Source organism: Garra rufa, chromosome 24 (genome assembly GCF_049309525.1).
Source record: "Garra rufa chromosome 24, GarRuf1.0, whole genome shotgun sequence".
NCBI lineage: Eukaryota > Metazoa > Chordata > Actinopteri > Cypriniformes > Cyprinidae > Garra > Garra rufa.
Genome location: NC_133384.1, coordinates 11430740 through 11450124, shown reverse-complemented (window position 1 = coordinate 11450124; position 19385 = coordinate 11430740). Strand labels below are relative to the sequence as shown.

Genomic DNA, 19385 nt, shown 5'->3' with positions numbered 1-19385 from the left:
CCTCGTGGAGAGCCAGACCCGTTCTCCTGGTTGGTAGGGAGGATGTGGGCGACGTTGTCGATTGGCCTGAATCTCCTGATTCCTGAGGGCCCTTTGCAGACGGACGTGAGCACTGTCCCACACCCTCTCACTACGATGCATCCATTCGTCCACAGAGGGGACCGAAGAAGGTTCACCAGACCATGGGAACATGGGGGGTTGGAACCCCAGGACACACTGAAAGGGGGTTAGACCTGTGGATGAGTGGGTGATAGAGTTTTGGGCATATTCCGCCCAAGGTAGGAATTCGGACCAGCGGTGCTGTTCTCTGTGGCAGTAAGTGCGAAGGTAACGTCCTATCTCCTGGTTGAGGCGTTCCACCTGTCCATTGGATTGTGGGTGGTATCCTGACGTGAGACTGACATTTATGTCCAGCATTTGACAGAATGATTTCCAGACTTGAGAAGTGAATTGGGTACCTCTGTCACTGACAATGTCCTCAGGTAGGCCATAAACCCGAAAGACATGATTGAAGAGGGCAAGTGCAGTTTCCATGGCAGTGGGTAGGCCTTTGAGTGGTATGAGGCGGCAGGACTTGGAGAAGTGATCAACAATCGCAAGGATGACAGTAAAGTTATTGGATGGAGGTAAGTCAGTGATGAAATCAATGGATAGATGTGACCAAGGACATTGTGGTATGGGTAGTGGTTTGAGCAGGCCTGAAGGGAGTTCCTCAGGGGTCTTGGATTGGGCACAAGCATGACAGTATTTTACGTAGTTTGTTACGTCGTGGGACAGGGAAAGCCACCAAAAGGAATTTTGGAGAAGATGGAGGGTGCGTGAGATGCCTGGATGACTGGTGCTGATGGAAGTATGGACCCATTGAATAATTCTTTGTCTGAGTTTCTCTGGGACGTACTGTTTGTTGGGTGGACAGTTAGGAGAAGTGGGTTCTTGTAGTTGTGCTTGTTGAAGTTCCTCCATGAAGTCCCAGATCACCGGAGCGAGGATGACGGATTGAGGCAGGATGGGTTCAGAAGGAAGCGTGCTTGAGGATGGGTCATGGCATTGTGAAAGTGCATCAGCTTTGCTGTTTTTGCTGCCAGGTCTGTAAGTGACGGAGAAGTTGAATCTTGTGAAGAACAATGACCAACGGGCTTGACGGGAGTTCAGGTGTTTGGCGCTTTTGATGTACTCCAGGTTTTTGTGATCGGTGATGACTTGGAATGAGTCATAGAGGGCGCTGCACATGTGGCGACCAGCAGCAGACCAGAAAACAGTCCGTGTCGTTTGTTTGTTTGTTGTTCTTTTAAATAGTTTTTAAAGTTGTTTAGAGTTGTTTGCGCTTGCCTTGGAGTTCTTTGGACTTTGTTGTTGGAAACCAACTAAAGCCAAATGGATGTGTTGGCCATTGTTTTATTGTGGGTGCTGTTTCTTCTCCCTGCGTGTTTGAAAGCATCACCTGCTAAACAACCGGTGAGAATTCAATACGACAGAGAGTTTCTCCTTCAGTGGCATCGGCCTTATAATATTCGTCATCCTGTGGATTTACGCTCATCGCATGGAAACGGTGTTCGCGACAACGGATTGTATGTTAGACGGGATCATAACCCTCAAAAAACGCGGAAGAGAGGGAAGAAAGGAGGGGTACGAGTGAAGCTAAGGAGGTCTCGGCTAAACCGTACTCCTCTCCCGTCTATCGTCATGGCAAATGTTCAGTCCCTCAGGAATAAGATCGACGACCTACAGGCAATGGTACATTTTCAACATGACTATAAGAATGCTTGTATTTTGGCTCTTACTGAGTCATGGTTAAAGAACAACGATTCTGATAATTCAGTAATTATTGATGGATTTGGCACTCCTTTTCGTACCGATCGTTGCCCTGGAGTGACGGGGAAAAAGCAAGGAGGTGGTGTTTGTCTATATATTAACCATAAATGGTGTAGTTCCGTTATTGTGAGAGAGAGTGTGTGTACTAATGACATTGAACTACTCTCTGTATCACTCCGGCCACAGTATCTTCCTCGGGAGTTTCCACAACTTTTTGTTACCGTGGTCTATATTCATCCGAGGGCTAACGAAGCAAACGCAGCAGAGACTCTTGGAAATGTTGTACACAAACTGCAATGCATTTCCCCAGATGCTCCGAATTTAATTATGGGGGATTTTAATAAATGTCCCATGAAGCAGTGCTTAAGGAACTTTTATCAATATGTGACTTGCCCCACACGTTTTAATAAGACTCTTGACCTTTGCTATGGATCAATCAAAGGCGCATATAAGTCTGTTGTCAAGCCTCCTGTGGGGACGGCAGACCATAATACAGTGCTGCTTATCCCAGTATACAAAACTGTTTTAAAAAGTGAAAAACCACAGAAGAAGAATATTAGAGTATGGTCTGAGGAGTCCACTGCATCTTTGCAAGGATGCCTGGAATATACAGACTGGAACATTTTTTACAATTCTTGCTCAGAAATAGATGAACTTACAGATGCTGTCAGTAGGTTATATCTCGTTTTGTGAAGATATGCTTATCCCCTCTAAGACTGTCAAAATATTCCCAAACAACAAGCCATGGTTTACAAAATCCTTAAAAGTACTTATGAATGAAAGATGTAGAGCATTTTATGAAGGTGACTTGGTTAAAAGATTAAAACTGCAGAAAGAGATTAAAGTTGAAGTGAGGAAAGCAAAGTTAAAGTATAAAACAAACTTAGAGGAAGAGTTGAGTAGGAATAACTTGGGGTCAGTTTGGAAGGGAATGATAGCTATAACGGGATTTAAAGGGTGTGAGCCTAGGAAAATACAGCTGCCTGGGTATGAGTCTAGTAGTCAATTGGCCGAGGAATTAAACAGGTTTTATTTATGCTTTGATACTCCTGAAACTGGTCTTAAAATGGAGTCTATGAATTTTAATGTGAGTTGTGATGGTGATTATAATATTTTTTTTGATTAATTAGATGTAATTAAAGTTTTTAAGGGTTGTAAGAGGACAAAAACTTCCTGGGCCAGATAATCTTGGTGGGCATTTAGTTAAGGTTTGTGCTGAACAATTGGCACCAGTATTCTGTAATATTTTTCAGTGGTCTTTTGCTCTCCAGAAAGTCCCGACACTGTGGAAACAGGCCACTGTGGTGCCTGTGCCTAAAACTGCAAAGGCAGTAACACTTAATGATTTTAGGCCAATAGCTCTCACTTCCTTAATAATGAAATGTTTTGAGAAACTGGTAAAAGAGGAGTTGTTGTCTAAAACAAAATTTTTTTTAGATCCTCTCCAATTTGCTTCTAGAACACAACGAGGTGTTGAGGATGCAACAGCAACATTTCTAAATTTGGTTTTAAAGCACTTAGAAAGGAGCAAAACACATGTCAAACTTTTATTTGTGGATTTTTCATCTGCTTTTAATTCATTACAACCACAGATTTTAGCAGATAAGTTAATTTCTAATTTTGGTCTTGATCCTAATTTGGTAGGTTGGATTCTTGACTTTTTAACTGATAGAATTCAACGAGTGAGAGTTAATGATAGTTTCTCAACTCCTTTAATCACATCTGTAGGAACTCCTCAAGGCTGTGTTTTGTCCCCTTTATTATATATGCTGATGATACAGCCATTGTGAGTCTTTTGGAAAATAATGAAATATGTCATGGGTCAGTGATCGACGATTTTGTTGAATGGTGTGATGATGCCTGTTTGCAATTGAATGTGTCTAAGACAAAAGACATGATAATCGATTTTAGAGCAAAAGTACACTCTTCCCAGGATACTTTTATTAGTGGTGTGAAGGTGGATTGTGTGGACAGTTATAAATATCTAGGGACCATTATTGACAACAAATTGAGCTTTGATGTGAATACTGAGGTATTATGTAAAAAGGGACAGCAACGGCTATATTGTTTAAGAAAATTAAGATCATTTAATATAGATAAGACATTAATGGAAATGTTCTATAAGTCTTACATTGAGTCTGTTTTGTCCTTTTCTATTAGTTGTTGGTTTGGTAATCTCAGTGTTAAATATAAAAGTGCTTTAAATAGAATTGTCACACTTAGTGGAAAGATCATAGGTAAAGAGCAAAGAAATTTGTCATCATTGTTTAATAGAAATGTTTTGAGTCGGGCTAGAACTGTGCTAGCTAATAATGATCATTTCCTGTTTTCAGAGTTCTCTATGCTTCCTTCTGGTTCCCGATATAGATTGCCAAAGATGAAAAGTAATCGATATAAATACTCATTTGTCCCTTGTGCAATTAGGTTTTTAAATGGTTCTTGAGAAAATTTGTTAGGGTATGTGATATTTATGTTTATGTATTGTATGAGTCTGTCTGTTTCTGATCGTGGCTGCATTTAAATTGCTCGTAAGGGATTTTAATAAAGTTTGACTTGACTTGACTTGACTTGGGTGAATGGCCCCCTCCAGCCAGTGTCTCCATTCCTCTATGGCAGGTAGAAAGTAACTCCTTGTTACCAATGTCATAGTTGCTTTCGGCGGGAGTGAGTTTCCTGCAGGCCCGGTTCTACGGGGGTGCTTGAGGGTGCTAAGCACCCTCAAACGAAATCAATAGCACCCTCAATTAAAGCTGTAATAATGTCATTTTATTGCAGATTTAGATAACAATCCAGTGAGTGATCATTAAAAAAACATTTATTTTTCTGCTGTAAGCATTAAAACAATGCCCTACCATATTGTAACGCATCAAAGCAGTCAATTAGAGCGTTGCATTTCAGCCTCGGCCGACTAGCCCGACTTTTTTACACCTCTAGTTGCTGGGCTTCAGGCCAATTTTCACGTCAAAGTTCAGAGGCGGACGGGCACCGGTTTTATCTGTTTTAGGTTTCTCCTTATTTTAATATTTTAGACATCCATAAATTATGGTGAAGAAAAATATGCCGCGCTGGTGGAAACAACAGGAGACTTCACTTTCGGTTTCACTTTCGAGACCGGGCACGGACTGCAGCGCAGCTGGAACAGATCCGCGCTCAAGCACACAATATGCTGAAAATTGCCACAAAGGTAAATAAATAACACTGAATGTGCCGGGCCAGAAAGAGTAAAGCTTATTTAAATTATATATTAATAAACTAGTGTAAATTCTGAGTCAGTGTAACAAAAATCCATTTTGGACGCGCCTTTAAAGAGAAATTTATCTTTTCGGATTACATAATGAGAGAGTTTTTGTTTTCTATTTGTTTTATTTCGTTAAATAATAATTTAAAACTATTGTATACATTTTTTTTAAGTGCACACAAATAAAAGTACACCCTTTACAGTACCGAATGATGTATTAACCTACTCTTACCTTTGTGAGCAAAAATGACAGATAATTTTAAATTGCTTCCACTGAAAAAAATGTCCTGCGTCTTCAGCTTCCACTCTCTGCACAAACTATTGGATATGCGCCTATAATACCGCACATTTATCTCTAGGTTTAACGTTTAAACTAACATTGTTTTATACTTGAACTATTTCATATCTATAGATTTTATGCAAATCGTGATGAGTAGGCAAACTGATGAAATTAACAGACTGATCAGTCTACCACTGGGCGCTGTTCCTTAAAAATAATAATAATAAAATAAAATAAAAACTTATATTTTACGAACAAAAATGCTCCAAACGTTTTTTTTCTAAATTAAGTTAATAAAAAAACGAAAGTATAATCAATTTGCCATTACATACAAAAATGAAGTATTTTGATTTTAAAATAGCAACGCGCGCCATCAGTGTCGCGCCCTATGTCGACTATGATGGTATAATGTTAGAGCACCCTCATTAATTTAGGAAGCACCCTCAGTGATTTAGTTCTGGAACCGGGCCTGGTTTCCTGGAGAAGAATGCGCAGGGGAAAAGCTTACTGGGTTGACCATGACGTTGTGATAACACTGCTCCAATTCCACAGTCAGAGGCATCTACTTCCATGATGAAGGGTAGAATGGGGTCTGGGTGTTTTAAGATGGGGGCCGTGGTGAATCTGTTTTTTAGAGCAGTGAAGGCGTGGTCAGCTTCTTGAGTCCAATTCAACTTCTTGGGTTGTTTTTTGAGAAGGGAGGTTAGTGGTGCGGCTACAGTACTGTAGTTACGGATGAACCGTCTGTAGAAGTTTGCAAAACCCAGGAAGCGTTGGAGTTCTTTAATGGTGGTGGGCCATTCGGTGACTGCCTTCACCTTACCCTCATCCATTTTTACTCCTTGGTGACTGATGTGGTATCCTAGAAATGATGTCTGCTTGACATGAAATTCACACTTCTCTGCTTTACCGTATAGTTGGTTGTCTAGTAGTCTGGTGAGCAGTGAAGTGAATAACGGCGCTATAAATAAACGGTGTTACTAACGGCGATACTTTTTTCAGTAACGAGTAATCAAACGAATTACTGTTCCCCCCGTTACAACGCCGTTACCGTTACTGACAAGAAAATGCGCGTTACTAAAACTGAGAACACTGAAGCGGTTTTCATGCGAGCAGCGTCTCTCTCAGCCATAGCACCTCTTTTTCTCTGTGTGTGTGTTTTTTGTGTGTGTTCGGGGCAGGGGCGGGACACAAAACCATGCAGCGATGATGATTGGTGTGTCTGTAAATGCGGTGTAACTGAGAACGCGACGATTGGCTTAGATTGAGTACATTTCTATTGTTTGCCAATCAGAGGCAGAGTAGTGCGAGTGTTCACACAGAAGCAATCGCACGGTCAGTCGCACTACGCAGGTGATAACGAAATTAAAAGTTCTAAACCATCTATTGTGCTTTATTGTTCCACTATAGTAATGATAATATTTATAATAATATGTTGAATTTGATAGTTGTCTCTCACGTTGTCCCACAACAACATTAAAATAGTGTAGATTCATGTACAATGTTTTATATTTATTTTACAATTATATTAAAATATTTTTTTAAGTAACGCAATAGTTACTTTGCCTGGTAATTAGTTACTTTTATAATGATGTAATTCAGTTACTAACTCGGTTACTATTTGTGAGAAGTAACCAATAACTATAACTAATTACTTTTTTAAAGGTACGTGCCCAACACTGCTGGTGAGTACTGTGCGGACATGGTTGACATGTTCCTGTTCTGTCCGGGAATAGATCAATATGTCGTCAATGTAGGCAATGACATAGTGGTGTAAGATGTCTTTGAAGATTTCGGTGATGAAGGACTGAAAGACAGCTGGTGAGTTGGCAAGGCCGTAGGGCATGACCTGATATTCATAGTGCCCCCTAGTGGTGAGGAAGGCAGTTTTCCATTCATTACCTGCTTTGATTCTGACCAGATTGTAGGCACTTCGTAGATCTAGTTTTGTGTAGATGGTGGCTTTCCTGAGTTGTCCGAGTCATTTGTGAGTTGTTTAGGATAAAAGTGCTTGCTAAATGATTAAATGTACATGTCCATGTTTTATGACCTAAAGAACCAGAGCTGTAAAACACCCTTTTCATGAGCTCAGACACAGCTTTGTTTCATCAGTCAAACAACGCAAGCTCTGTTGTGAAGTGATGAACATGAAAGTTTTAAATATGGGTAAAATGCATTGATTTGCTTCAGGAGGCCTTTATTCACCCCTGGAGCCGTGTGGAACACTTTGTATGATGTATTGATGCATTTTATTGGTGTTCTTTTGGACCATTGAAAAATAACACCCATTCACTGCCATTATAAAGCTTGGAAGAGCCAGGATATTTTTTAATGTAACTCCAATTAAATTTATTTGAAAGAATAAAGTCATATTCACCTAGAATAGAGCTTGAGAATGAGTAAATCATGGGGTAATTTTCATTTTTGGGGGAAGTATCTCTTTAAAGGCTTGTGCAGGCATTTTCACAATAAGTAATGAATAAGTTTGCCTTAAATGATTAGCTTGTCTTCTCTCTTATCTGCAGTCACAATTTTTAATGAATCTCTTGATACTGCAGATATAACTCAATAATTATACAGTATATACATTTCACACAAGCTCAATCAGTGAGATCATGTAAATAATTCAGTTCAATCACATGGTAAATCAAAAAAATGATTCAGTTAATAGATTAGCAAACAGAAAATGATTGTGTGATCTCCATGTCAAGGCCTCATTCATTCATCCAGATGTGTTTCCTTCACTCTGGTTGAGATCCTCTGCTGTCCAAACCTGCTCTCTGTGTGAGTAACCACTGAACACATGCATCTGTCTCCAGCAGGGGGCGCTTCACATTCACCAACATCACTGTGAGATTTAAATCTTAATCTCATTCAGTGTAAATGAAAATGATTCATCTTTACTGAACAAAACACAATGAAAGAAAAGCAGTAATTCATAAATATAAATTCTGATCTTGAATGTCTTTAACTGCACTCCTCCAGATGATAAGTTGGATAAGTTGGATTGCCCATAGTTTTGCACACGTCTCTCAAACACTAAACCAGGAAATAACTTCACATTTTCTAGTAAGTGAAAGTGAAAGTGAAGAGCTGTAGACGGTCCCTCAGTCTCTGTTTCTCTGACACAAACTCACACACAATGGCAGAAGCCAGTATTCCAGTGGCTCAGGACCAGTTCACGTGTCCAGTGTGTCTGGATCTGCTGAAGGACCCAGTGGCGACCGCCTGTGGACACAGTTACTGTAAGAGCTGTATTACAGACTGCTGGAATGAGGAGGATCAGAAGGGAGTCTACAGCTGCCCTCAGTGCAGACAGACCTTCAGTCCCAGACCTGCTTTAGCTACCAATGTACTGCTGGCTGAAATGCTGGAGAACCTGAAGAAGACCAGACTCCAAACCGCCGACGGTGAAGCCGGATCTGGAGACGTGGAGTGTGACGTCTGTACTGAGACCAAACACAAAGCTGTCAAGTCCTGTCTGGTGTGTCTGAACTCTTACTGTCAGAATCACCTGCAACAACATGAGAGTTGGTTCAGAAGTAAGAAACACAAACTGACCGATGCCAGCGGACGACTACGAGAGATGATCTGCTCAAAACACGACGAACAGCTGAAACTCTACTGTCGAACCGACCAGCGCTGCATTTGTTATCTGTGTATGATGGAGGAACACAAGAACCATGAGACTGTGACAGCTGAAGCAGAGAGGACTGACAAACAGGTATGAGCTCAAGCACATTAAAACAATCTGACGGATTATTGTTTAGATCCTAATAACACTGACTTTGGATTGTTTACTTTCAAACTTGAAGCCTAGACTTTCTTAAACCAACCTAAAGTTTGACTTGACAAACATTTTTATCTAGTTATATTTATTTTTTATACTGGTTGTAATATTGCTGATGTGTTTGTGTGAATTTTGACAGAGTATTCTGAAAGAGACACAAATGAAATATCGCAAGAGAATCCAGGAGAGAGAGAAAGAGCTTGAGGAGCTGAGAAAGACTGTGGACTCTTATAAGGTGAGTTTGTGCAGAAGAACAAGAGCTGATAGACTGAAGAGCCATTCTTAGACTCATTAGACTCATAGATGTGTAGACATTAGACTCATAGATGTGTAGACATTAGACTCATATAGAGCTGATAGACTGATGTTGAGTAAGAGCTGATTGTGCTGTGTTTCTAACAGTGCTCTGCACAGACAGCAGTGGAGGACACTGAGAGGATCTTTACTGAGCTCATCCGCTCCATTGAGAGAAGCCGCTCTGAGCTGATACGGCTGATCAGAGATCAGGAAAAGCGAGCAGTGAGTCGAGCTGAAGGACGACTGGAGCGACTGGAGCAGGAGATCAATGATCTGAGGAGGAGAGACGCTGAGCTGGAGCAGCTTTCACACACACAGGATCACATCCAGTTCCTGCAGGTAACAGACATCTAGAAGAACAGGATCATAGTGGACTTGAGACACATCCTGCTGTGACACAGATCTGACAAACAGACTGGAGATTCTCATGTGTTTCAGTGTGTCTGGAATAAACCTGTGTATGGAGCCAATTACTGGAGTATTTACATTATTATTAGACAATAAATAAAAACAAGCTTGTTGTGTTTTTGTCTCCTGCAGAGTTTCCAGTCTTTCTCCATCTCTCCTGAATCTACAGAGCAGCCCATCAGCATCAGTTCTCAGTTCTCTTTCAATGATATGGAGAAATCTGTCTCTAAACTAAAAGAAAAACTGGAGGATTTCTGCAAAGAAGAGATTGAACAGATATCTGGCAGAGGTAATGTGTCATATCACACAGAAGAAACTATTAAAAACAATATGGGATAGATCCATGTTTCACATGGGAATCACAATAATGATGTGTCTTTATGTCCACAGTAACATACAGCGAAATTATTGCCCTCAAAGAACCGAAGGCCAGGCCAGAGTTCCTGCAATGTAAGACACTATGAAACACACACAGAGTGACTAAAATTACTATAATTTGACACTGGAGTAAACTAAACTACACAGACACAGTGCTAATAAAAACACTGTAAACATATATAAATTTAAATGTATGTAATTGGAAAGAGTATGTTTGTGTGAACTTCATGAAATAAGTCTTATTTTATCTTCATCAGATTTCAGGTTTCTGACTCTGGATCCAAACACAGTGAATAAACACATCCGTCTGTCTGAGAGAAACAGAATGGCTATTTACACTGAAACAGTCCAGCCGTATCCTGATCATCCAGACAGATTTATTCATTATTGCCAGGTGTTGTGTAGAGAGAGTGTGTGTGGACGCTGTTACTGGGAGCTGGAGTGGAGTGGAGATATAGGTGTGTCTATATCAGTGTCATATAAGAGCATCAGCAGGAAGGGATCGGGTATTGAGTGTTTGTTTGGATTTAATGATCAGTCCTGGACTTTGTTCTGCACTTCCTCCAGTTACTCATTCAGACACAATAACATACAGACTGATCTCCGTGTGAAGCCCATCATCAGTAGAATAGGAGTGAATGGTGTCTATAGAATAGGAGTGTTTGTGGATCACGGAGCAGGAACTCTGTCCTTCTACAGCGTCTCTGACACAATGAGCCTCATCCACACAGAACACACCACATTCACTCAGACGCTCTATCCTGGGTTTGGGATTGTTCCTGGATCATCTGTGAAACTGTGTGATCTAACAGCAGAGATGGAAACTTGAGTCTGTGAACTGGACTTGAGTCAAACATAAGTCATAAAAACGAATCACTACAATCACTCTGTCATATAGAGTTCGACCTCAATCCTGTCAGTCAGTTTAAAGACAGACAGCTGAGGGTAAAAGTGTTTTCTGGAAACTTGCAGTGTTTCTCTAGCTGTCCTGATAGCAGATGAAAGATCCTCAAATGCAAACTCTGTGTGTGTTACATCAAGAGAGCAAACATACATTTGTGTTGTGTTCTTATTTTTCATTTTAATTAGTTTATAATCATTTCATCATATAATCATTTATAGTCCTTAGCCATTTATATAATTTATCATTTAATTGTTTTTATAATTTATCATTTACATAATTTTACTTATTTGATCATTTATTCACTTGTTATTTTTAATATGCATTTATATTTATATTTCTGCATTTATATTATTGTTCAATCTCATGATTATAGGGTTTCATGAACTGTTTTGTCTGTATGAATAAGAGATAAGAGAGAATGGTGATGGAAGTTCAAGGTTTATGGGATGTTGTGAATCAGTTTGATATCATTTTTTGCTGGATTTGTGTTCATCAGATGAAGTCTGAGCACTGAAACATACACAACTAAGATTATACAATAAACTCTTTTTATCATCACGTTGTCTCCTGCTTCTGCTGTTCTCTGACTTTTCTCAGTCAAACTCTTGGCTGATAGACAACTGTTCATTCAGTTTTGGGTACCAGATAAGACTTGCTGTTAATGTGTTTTGGTAATCAACAACCCTGATCAATAGTGGTTTGGATATCAGACAAAAACTGATATTTGTGTGAAAGAGTAGTTATCAGCAGATTGATATTAGAAGTTGAAGACAAGTGAGTCTTTTTCTGATTACATTAGATGCTAGAGGTTTAATGTTAAACATTAGAGTTTTTTTTTGTTGACATATTTTATTGTATTTGTCATGTTTTGATCCATTTTCCTGTTATATCATTCTCCTGTCAGAGAAATTGATTCACATTTATAATCTTAGATTGTCATTATTTTAATTTTCTGGAGCTAAAAACAGTCCTTCTCTATCACTTTTTTTTGGCAGTGAATGTTTTGGGCTGTAAGAATTTCTCTCTCAAATAAATTCTTTAATTATTAATATAATAGCTTTACTGCAATGACACAAATACATTTTGTATTTCCAAAGCATTAAACCGTATGAATACACCCTTCATCCTTTAAGCACACCTCTTATGTTCCTTTCACGTTAGATATAAAAATACAAAAACAGAACATTTACAGTCAACAAACAATGTGACACATTTTCACAGAGCAGTTTAATCCGTGTCTGTCAGCAGTTGAGGTCAGCACACATGTGTAAGCCAATTTTCCAACTTTTACCCCAAATCAGATATCCTATATTTGTACTTCACTTTATAGCTTCACAATTGGAATAAAAGATTACCAAATACAGGTTCATGCCCACTGTGTTCTGACACAATGTCATTAATCAGTTCTCTTTTGTTATATATATCAGGTTTACTTTCATGATTTCTACAAAGGTTCACACTACTTTTATAAACCTGATAAATATGTTTTCAAAACATGACAAAAGGAGAATCAAGCTACCAAATAAATATGACACAATGTTTTAAAGAAAGAGATGCTTTTAAAATACAACTAAACCAGATAACAGATTAATTTTTTTCTGACAACCCTATATTTCAAATGAACGTCTGAGTGAAATAACTCTTATTTCCTGATTTTCAAACATACAATACAGGGATTCAGATGTAGCTTTTTATCAGACAAAGAAAAGACTACAGATGTCCATTTCAGTATGTTTTAACATGTTAAATTTCATATTTTAATGGTTTCATGCTGTTTTTATCATGATAAAAACAGCATGAAACCATTAAAATATGAAATGCATGCTTTTCTAATGCTTTAGATGCATCAGAATCCGGATGTTCAACATCCAACATGAAATAAAGAGCTGTATCAGCTTCAGTTTCAACTGTTTATTATCATTTTCTCTGGTTATTATCTTTGACTCAAAGAAATAGGTCTTGAATAACACTTTCAACTACACTTAAAGTCAGACATCACAAGTCATGGATGTTATGGAGGCACTATTTTCTTTGCACGTGTCTCTAAACAATGCTTCAGTAAATAATCCACAGTTGATAAGTGTCTGATACTCAAGCGGTCCTCTGTGTTGTCTTTTAATAAAACATTGTATTCAGTAACTTTACTCCATCCGTGTGTTTAACAGTGTTCTCTGTATTCTGGCAGACTGATTATTAAAAAGCAGACCAGAAAAATCAGCTTGAGTCGTAGAGGTATGGAGATTGTTATGAAACAGTGTTCTGTTCTGTCTATCGTATTTCCCTTCATTGTCCCTTGCTGTCATGTTAGCAGACTCTTGATGCTCTCTGCTTTCTTTGTTCATATACAGCAATATTTCTGTGAATTTGCTTGATTTTATAAAATATTGCTTTAAACCGCCGTCTTTATTTGAGAAATTCAAGTTATATTATTATATCACGCTAGTTTACATACACAGGGGCAGCATTTTGAGATTGTATAAGACAATTTCTTAATAATTCTCTTCCATCTACACTTGTTCATTCTGTTCTATTTCTATTCTGTCACTTGTTTTCTTTTTATTTATTAAAAACATTGCTCCATATACTGCATTAGGCTAATAAGGACTTGTCACAGCATTTAAATATTGTTGCTCTTTTGCTGGTTTGATTGCTTTTATTGTTCTCATTTGTGACCCTGGATCACAAAACCAGTCATAAGGTTAAATTTTACAAAACTGAGATGTATACATCATATGAAAGCTCAATAAATAAGCTTTCTATTGATGTATGGTTTGTTAGGATAGGACAATATTTGGCCGAGATGCATCTATTTGAAAATCTGGAATCTGAGGGTGCAAAAAAATCTAAATACTGAGAAAATCACCTTTAAATTTGTCCAAATTAAGTTCTTAGCAATGCATATTACTAATCAAAATGTACATTTTGATATGTTTACAGTAGGAATTTTACAAAAAATCTTCATGGAACATGATCTTTACTTAATTCCCTAATGATTTTTGGCATAAAAGAAAAATCAATAATTTTGACCCATACTAGGTATTTTTGGCTATTGCTACAAATATACCCCAGTGACTTAAGACTGGTTTTGTGCTCCAGGGTCACATTTGTGAGTCGTTTAGGATAAAAGTGCTTGCTAAATGATTAAATGTAAATTTCCATGTTTTATGACCTAAAGAACCAGAGCTGTAAAATACCCTTTTCATGAGCTCAGACACAGCTTTGTTTCATCAGTCACACAACACAAGCTCCGTTGTGAAGTGATGAACATGAAAGTTTTAAATATGGGTAAAATGCATTGATTTGCTTCAGGAGGCCTTTATTCACCCCTGGAGCCGTGTGGAACATTTTATATGAATGATGGATTGATGCATTTTATTGGACTTCTTTTGAACTATTGAAAAATAACACCCATTCACTGCCATTATAAAGCTTGGAAGAGCCAAGAGATTTTTTTAATGTAACTCCAATTAAATTTATTTGAAAGAATAAAGTCATATTCACCTAGAATAGAGCTTGAGAATGAGTAAATCATGGGGTAATTTTCATTTTTGGGGGAAGTATCACGGGGCAGCTGTGGCCTAATGGTTAGAGAGTCGGACTTGTAACCCAAAGGTTGCGGGTTCGAGTCTCAGGTCTGGCAGGGATTGTAGGTGGGGAAGGTGAATAACCAGAATTCAGGTGAATACCACGACTGAGGTGAGTCCCTTGAGCAAGGCACCAATCCCCCAACTGCTCCCTGGGCGCCGCAGCAATGGCTGCCCACTGCTCCGTGTGTGTGTGTGTGTGTGTGTGTGTGTGTGTTCATATGTTAAATGATTAGCTTGTCTTCTCTCACAATCTCTTGATACTGCAGATATCAGTCAATAATTATACAGTTTATACATTTCACACAAGCTCAATCAGTCAGATCATGTAAATAATTCAGTTCAATCACATGGTAAATCAAATAAATGATTCAGTACAGGAAATTAATAGTACACTGAACAGGAAATTATTGTGTGATCTCCATGTCAAGGCCTCATTCATTCATCCAGATGTGTTTCCTTCACTCTGGTTGAGATCCTCTGCTGTCCAAACCTGCTCTCTGTGTGAGTAACCACTGAACACATGCATCTGTCTCCAGCAGGGGGCGCTTCACATTCACCAACATCACTGTGAGTTTCATTTCAAATCTTCTTCTCATTCAGAGTTCAGGAAAATGATACATCTTTACTGTATAAAACACAATGAAAGAAGAGCAGTCATTAATTTGAGTAGTTAATATGTGATTTTTAGAAAATATGTGAATAAATATAAATTCTTGATTAATTTCAAAATCTTAAATGTCTTTAACTGCACTCCTCCAGATGATATAAGAGAAGCTGTATTGCCCCATAGTTTTGCACACGTCTCTCAAACACTAAACCAGGAAATAACTTCACATTTTCTAGTAAGTGAAAGTGAAAGTGGAGAGCTGTAGACGGTCCCTCAGTCTCTGTTTCTCTGACACAAACTCACACACAATGGCAGAAGCCAGTATTCCAGTGGCTCAGGACCAGTTCACGTGTCCAGTGTGTCTGGATCTGCTGAAGGACCCAGTGGCGACCGCCTGTGGACACAGTTACTGTAAGAGCTGTATTACAGACTGCTGGAATGAGGAGGATCAGAAGGGAGTCTACAGCTGCCCTCAGTGCAGACAGACCTTCAGTCCCAGACCTGCTTTAGCTACCAATGTACTGCTGGCTGAAATGCTGGAGAACCTGAAGAAGACCAGACTCCAAACCGCAGACGGTGAAGCCGGATCTGGAGACGTGGAGTGTGACGTCTGTACTGAGACCAAACACAAAGCTGTCAAGTCCTGTCTGGTGTGTCTGAACTCTTACTGTCAGAATCACCTGCAACAACATGAGAGTTGGTTCAGAAGTAAGAAACACAAACTGACCGATGCCAGCGGACGACTACGAGAGATGATCTGCTCAAAACACGACGAACAGCTGAAACTCTACTGTCGAACCGACCAGCGCTGCATTTGTTATCTGTGTATGATGGAGGAACACAAGAACCATGAGACTGTGACAGCTGAAGCAGAGAGGACTGACAAACAGGTATGAGCTCAAGCACATTAAAACAATCTGACTCATTGTTGTTTAGATCCTAATAACACTGACTTTGGACTGTTTTATCAATCTGCTTACAAACCTCTACAATGAGAGTAAATCATTCACACATGAGACTAAATTTCACAGCAGGTGACTAAAGATTGTCTGTCATTAGCCGCTGGTTAGTGTTTGACAGGAAAGACTGCTTATTGTGTAAAGCTGTTATCAGGGCATGGAACGAAATGACAATAAAGTGAGGATGAAGCAAACTGCTTTCAACTTTCAAACTTCAAGCTTTTAAAACTATTTCCAACTTTCAGGCTAGACTTTCTTAAGCCAACCTAAAGTTTGACTTGACAAACTTTTTTATCAAGTTTGTGTAATATTGCTGGTGTATTTGTGTGAATTTTGACAGAGTATTCTGAAAGAGACACAAATGAAATATCGCAAGAGAATCCAGGAGAGACAGAAAGAGCTTGAGGAGCTGAGAAAGACTGTGGACTCTTATAAGGTGAGTTTGTGCAGAAGAACAAGAGCTGATAGACTGAAGAGCCATTCTTAGACTCATTAGACTCATAGATGTGTAGACATTAGACTCATAGATGTGTAGACATTAGACTCATATAGAGCTGATAGACTGATGTTGAGTAAGAGCTGATTGTGCTGTGTTTCTAACAGTGCTCTGCACAGACAGCAGTGGAGGACACTGAGAGGATCTTTACTGAGCTCATCCGCTCCATTGAGAGAAGCCGCTCTGAGCTGATACGGCTGATCAGAGATCAGGAAAAGCGAGCAGTGAGTCGAGCTGAAGGACGACTGGAGCGACTGGAGCAGGAGATCAATGATCTGAGGAGGAGAGACGCTGAGCTGGAGCAGCTTTCACACACACAGGATCACATCCAGTTCCTGCAGGTAACAGACATCTAGAAGAACAGGATCATAGTGGACTTGAGACACATCCTGCTGTGACACAGATCTGACAAACACACTGGAGATTCTCATGTGTTTCAGCGTGTCTGGAAAACTTGTGCATGGAGCTACTTACTGGAGTATTTGCATTAGTATTAGATTAGGCCTGAGTGCATTACACACAAGATTTTAAAATTGGGAGAAAAAAAACTAAACAAAAAACAAGCTTGTTGTATTTTTGTCTCCTGCAGAGTTTCTCCATCTCTCCTGAATCTACAGAGCAGCCCATCTCCATCAGTTCTCAGTTCTCTTTCAATGATATGGGAGAATTAGTTTCTAAACTGAAAGAAAAACTGGAGGATTTCTGCAAAGTAGAGATTGAACAGATATCTGGCAGAGGTAATGTGTCACATTACACAGAAGAAACTATTAAAACAATATGGGATAGATTCATGTTTCACATGAGAATCACAATAATGATGTGTCTTTATGTCCACAGTAACATGCAGCGAAATTATTGCCCTCAAAGAACCCAAGTCCAGGCCAGAGTTCCTGCAATGTAAGACACTATGAAACACACACAGAGTGACTAAAATTACTGTATAATATGACACTGGAGTTAACAAAACTACACAGACACAGTGCTATTAAAAAGACTGTAAACATATCAAAACTAAACATGTACTGTATGTATTTGGAAAGAGTATGTTTGTATCAGCTTTATGAAATAAGTCTTATTTTATCTTCATCAGATTTCAGGTTTCTGACTCTGGATCCAAACACAGTGAATAAAGAGATCTGTCTGTCTGAGAGAAACAGAGCAGCTACTGTCACTAAAACAGTCCAGCCGTATCCTGATCATCCAGACAGATTTGAGGCTAAGCGTCAGGTGTTGTGTAGAGAGAGTGTGTGTGGACGCTGTTACTGGGAGCTGGAGTGGAGTGGAGATGTTGTGTTTATATCAGTGTCATATAAGAGCATCAGCAGGAAAGGATCGGGTCATGAGTGTGTGTTTGGATTTAATGATCAGTCCTGGAATTTGATCTGCACTCCCTCCAGTTACTCATTCATACACAATAACATAGAGACTGCTCTCCCTGTGAAGCCCATCATCAGTAGAATAGGAGTGAATGGTGTCTATAGAGTAGGAGTGTTTGTGGATCACGGAGCAGGAACTCTGTCCTTCTACAGCGTCTCTGACACAATGAGCCTCATCCACACAGAACACACCACATTCACTCAGACGCTCTATCCTGGGTTTGGGATTGGTGTAGACTCAAGAGTGAAACTGTGTGACCTAACAGCAGAGATGGAAACTTGAGTAAAAAACAAGCAAACAAAACAAACAAACTCTGACTACAGTTAGTCTGTCATATAGGGTCAGACCTCAGTCCTGATAGCTGTCTTGATAGCAGGTGAACAATCCTCAAATGCAAACTCTGTGTGTTGCATCAAGAAAGTAATCATTTACAATTGTGTTGTCTTTATTTTTCTTGTTTTAATTCATTTATAATAATTTAATCATCAATTAAAAAAAATTGGCCATATAATTAATAAATTATATATTTTTATCATTCATATAATTTTAATTATTTGATATTTTTTTTCTTTTTTTTTGTTTTCATATTAGATATTTCTTATTATTTTTGTTGCCTATGCATTTACATTATTGTTTACTCTTATAATTGTGGGGTTTTATGAACTGTTTTGTCTGTATGAATGAAATGGGAATGTTAATGGAAACTCAAGGTTTATGGGATGTTGTTGTGAATCAGTTTGGTATAGCACTACTTGTTAAATTTGTGTTCATCGGACAAAGTCTGAGCAGTGAAACATATGCAAATACAAAGTTCTGGCATGAAACTCTAGATGGCGGAGTCTGATAGGTATAACCAAAGACTTTATATATATAGGAAGACTGTGCACTCCTATTATTTATGAATGGGAGAAAGTGAAACAGCCAATATGGTGAATAAGCCCCGCCTTCTAAATGAAAGAGCCAATCATTGATTAGTTAAATCATGGCCGTTAGAAGTCCCGGTTGCTATGGAAACAGGCAGCATTCGCAAACTCGCGCTCATGACTGCGCATTGGCTGCTCTAGCATCAAAAACTGCTCTAGCATCAAAAACAACCAATTTTATCACTACTGGACCTTAAGGAACAACATTTATGAGACAGTTGTTGTCAGATTTCATTGGTGATTTCAAATATGAAATTTAATTGTAAGCTTGGTGAACAGTTTTGGAGAATTTGATGTTTCAAATATATATGAATAGTGCTTGCTGTAGC

At 38.9% G+C, this 19385-nt stretch overlaps 2 protein-coding genes across 2 annotated transcripts; both read left to right on the top strand.

Annotated features, from left to right (window-relative positions):
- Nucleotides 1–8462: 8462 nt before the first annotated feature.
- Nucleotides 8463–11578, top strand: LOC141300712 (tripartite motif-containing protein 16-like protein). The gene is made up of 6 exons (XM_073831012.1): nucleotides 8463–9054; nucleotides 9260–9355; nucleotides 9523–9756; nucleotides 9958–10114; nucleotides 10216–10275; nucleotides 10461–11578. The coding sequence occupies exons 1-6, from the start codon at nucleotides 8473–8475 to the stop codon at nucleotides 11030–11032; spliced, it is 1701 nt and encodes a 566-aa protein (XP_073687113.1). The 5' UTR covers nucleotides 8463–8472; the 3' UTR covers nucleotides 11033–11578.
- A 4027-nt stretch (nucleotides 11579–15605) lies between these two features.
- LOC141300713 (tripartite motif-containing protein 16-like) lies at nucleotides 15606–18646 on the top strand. The gene is made up of 6 exons (XM_073831013.1): nucleotides 15606–16191; nucleotides 16601–16696; nucleotides 16864–17097; nucleotides 17346–17493; nucleotides 17594–17653; nucleotides 17847–18646. Exons 1-6 carry the CDS (start codon nucleotides 15610–15612, stop codon nucleotides 18413–18415), a joined length of 1689 nt encoding a protein of 562 aa, XP_073687114.1. The 5' UTR covers nucleotides 15606–15609; the 3' UTR covers nucleotides 18416–18646.
- Nucleotides 18647–19385: the final 739 nt, after the last annotated feature.

Excerpts from the sequence above, each read along its gene's own strand:
- LOC141300712 (XM_073831012.1), top strand. The coding sequence starts at position 8,473 with ATGGCAGAAGCCAGTATTCCAGTGGCTCAGGACCAGTTCACGTGTCCA. Across the intron at positions 9,055-9,259 it reads CAGAGAGGACTGACAAACAG|AGTATTCTGAAAGAGACACA; the intron begins GTATGAGCTCAA and ends GAATTTTGACAG. Across the intron at positions 10,276-10,460 it reads CAGGCCAGAGTTCCTGCAAT|ATTTCAGGTTTCTGACTCTG; the intron begins GTAAGACACTAT and ends TATCTTCATCAG.
- LOC141300713 (XM_073831013.1), top strand. The coding sequence starts at position 15,610 with ATGGCAGAAGCCAGTATTCCAGTGGCTCAGGACCAGTTCACGTGTCCA. Across the intron at positions 17,098-17,345 it reads ATCACATCCAGTTCCTGCAG|AGTTTCTCCATCTCTCCTGA; the intron begins GTAACAGACATC and ends TGTCTCCTGCAG. Across the intron at positions 17,654-17,846 it reads CAGGCCAGAGTTCCTGCAAT|ATTTCAGGTTTCTGACTCTG; the intron begins GTAAGACACTAT and ends TATCTTCATCAG.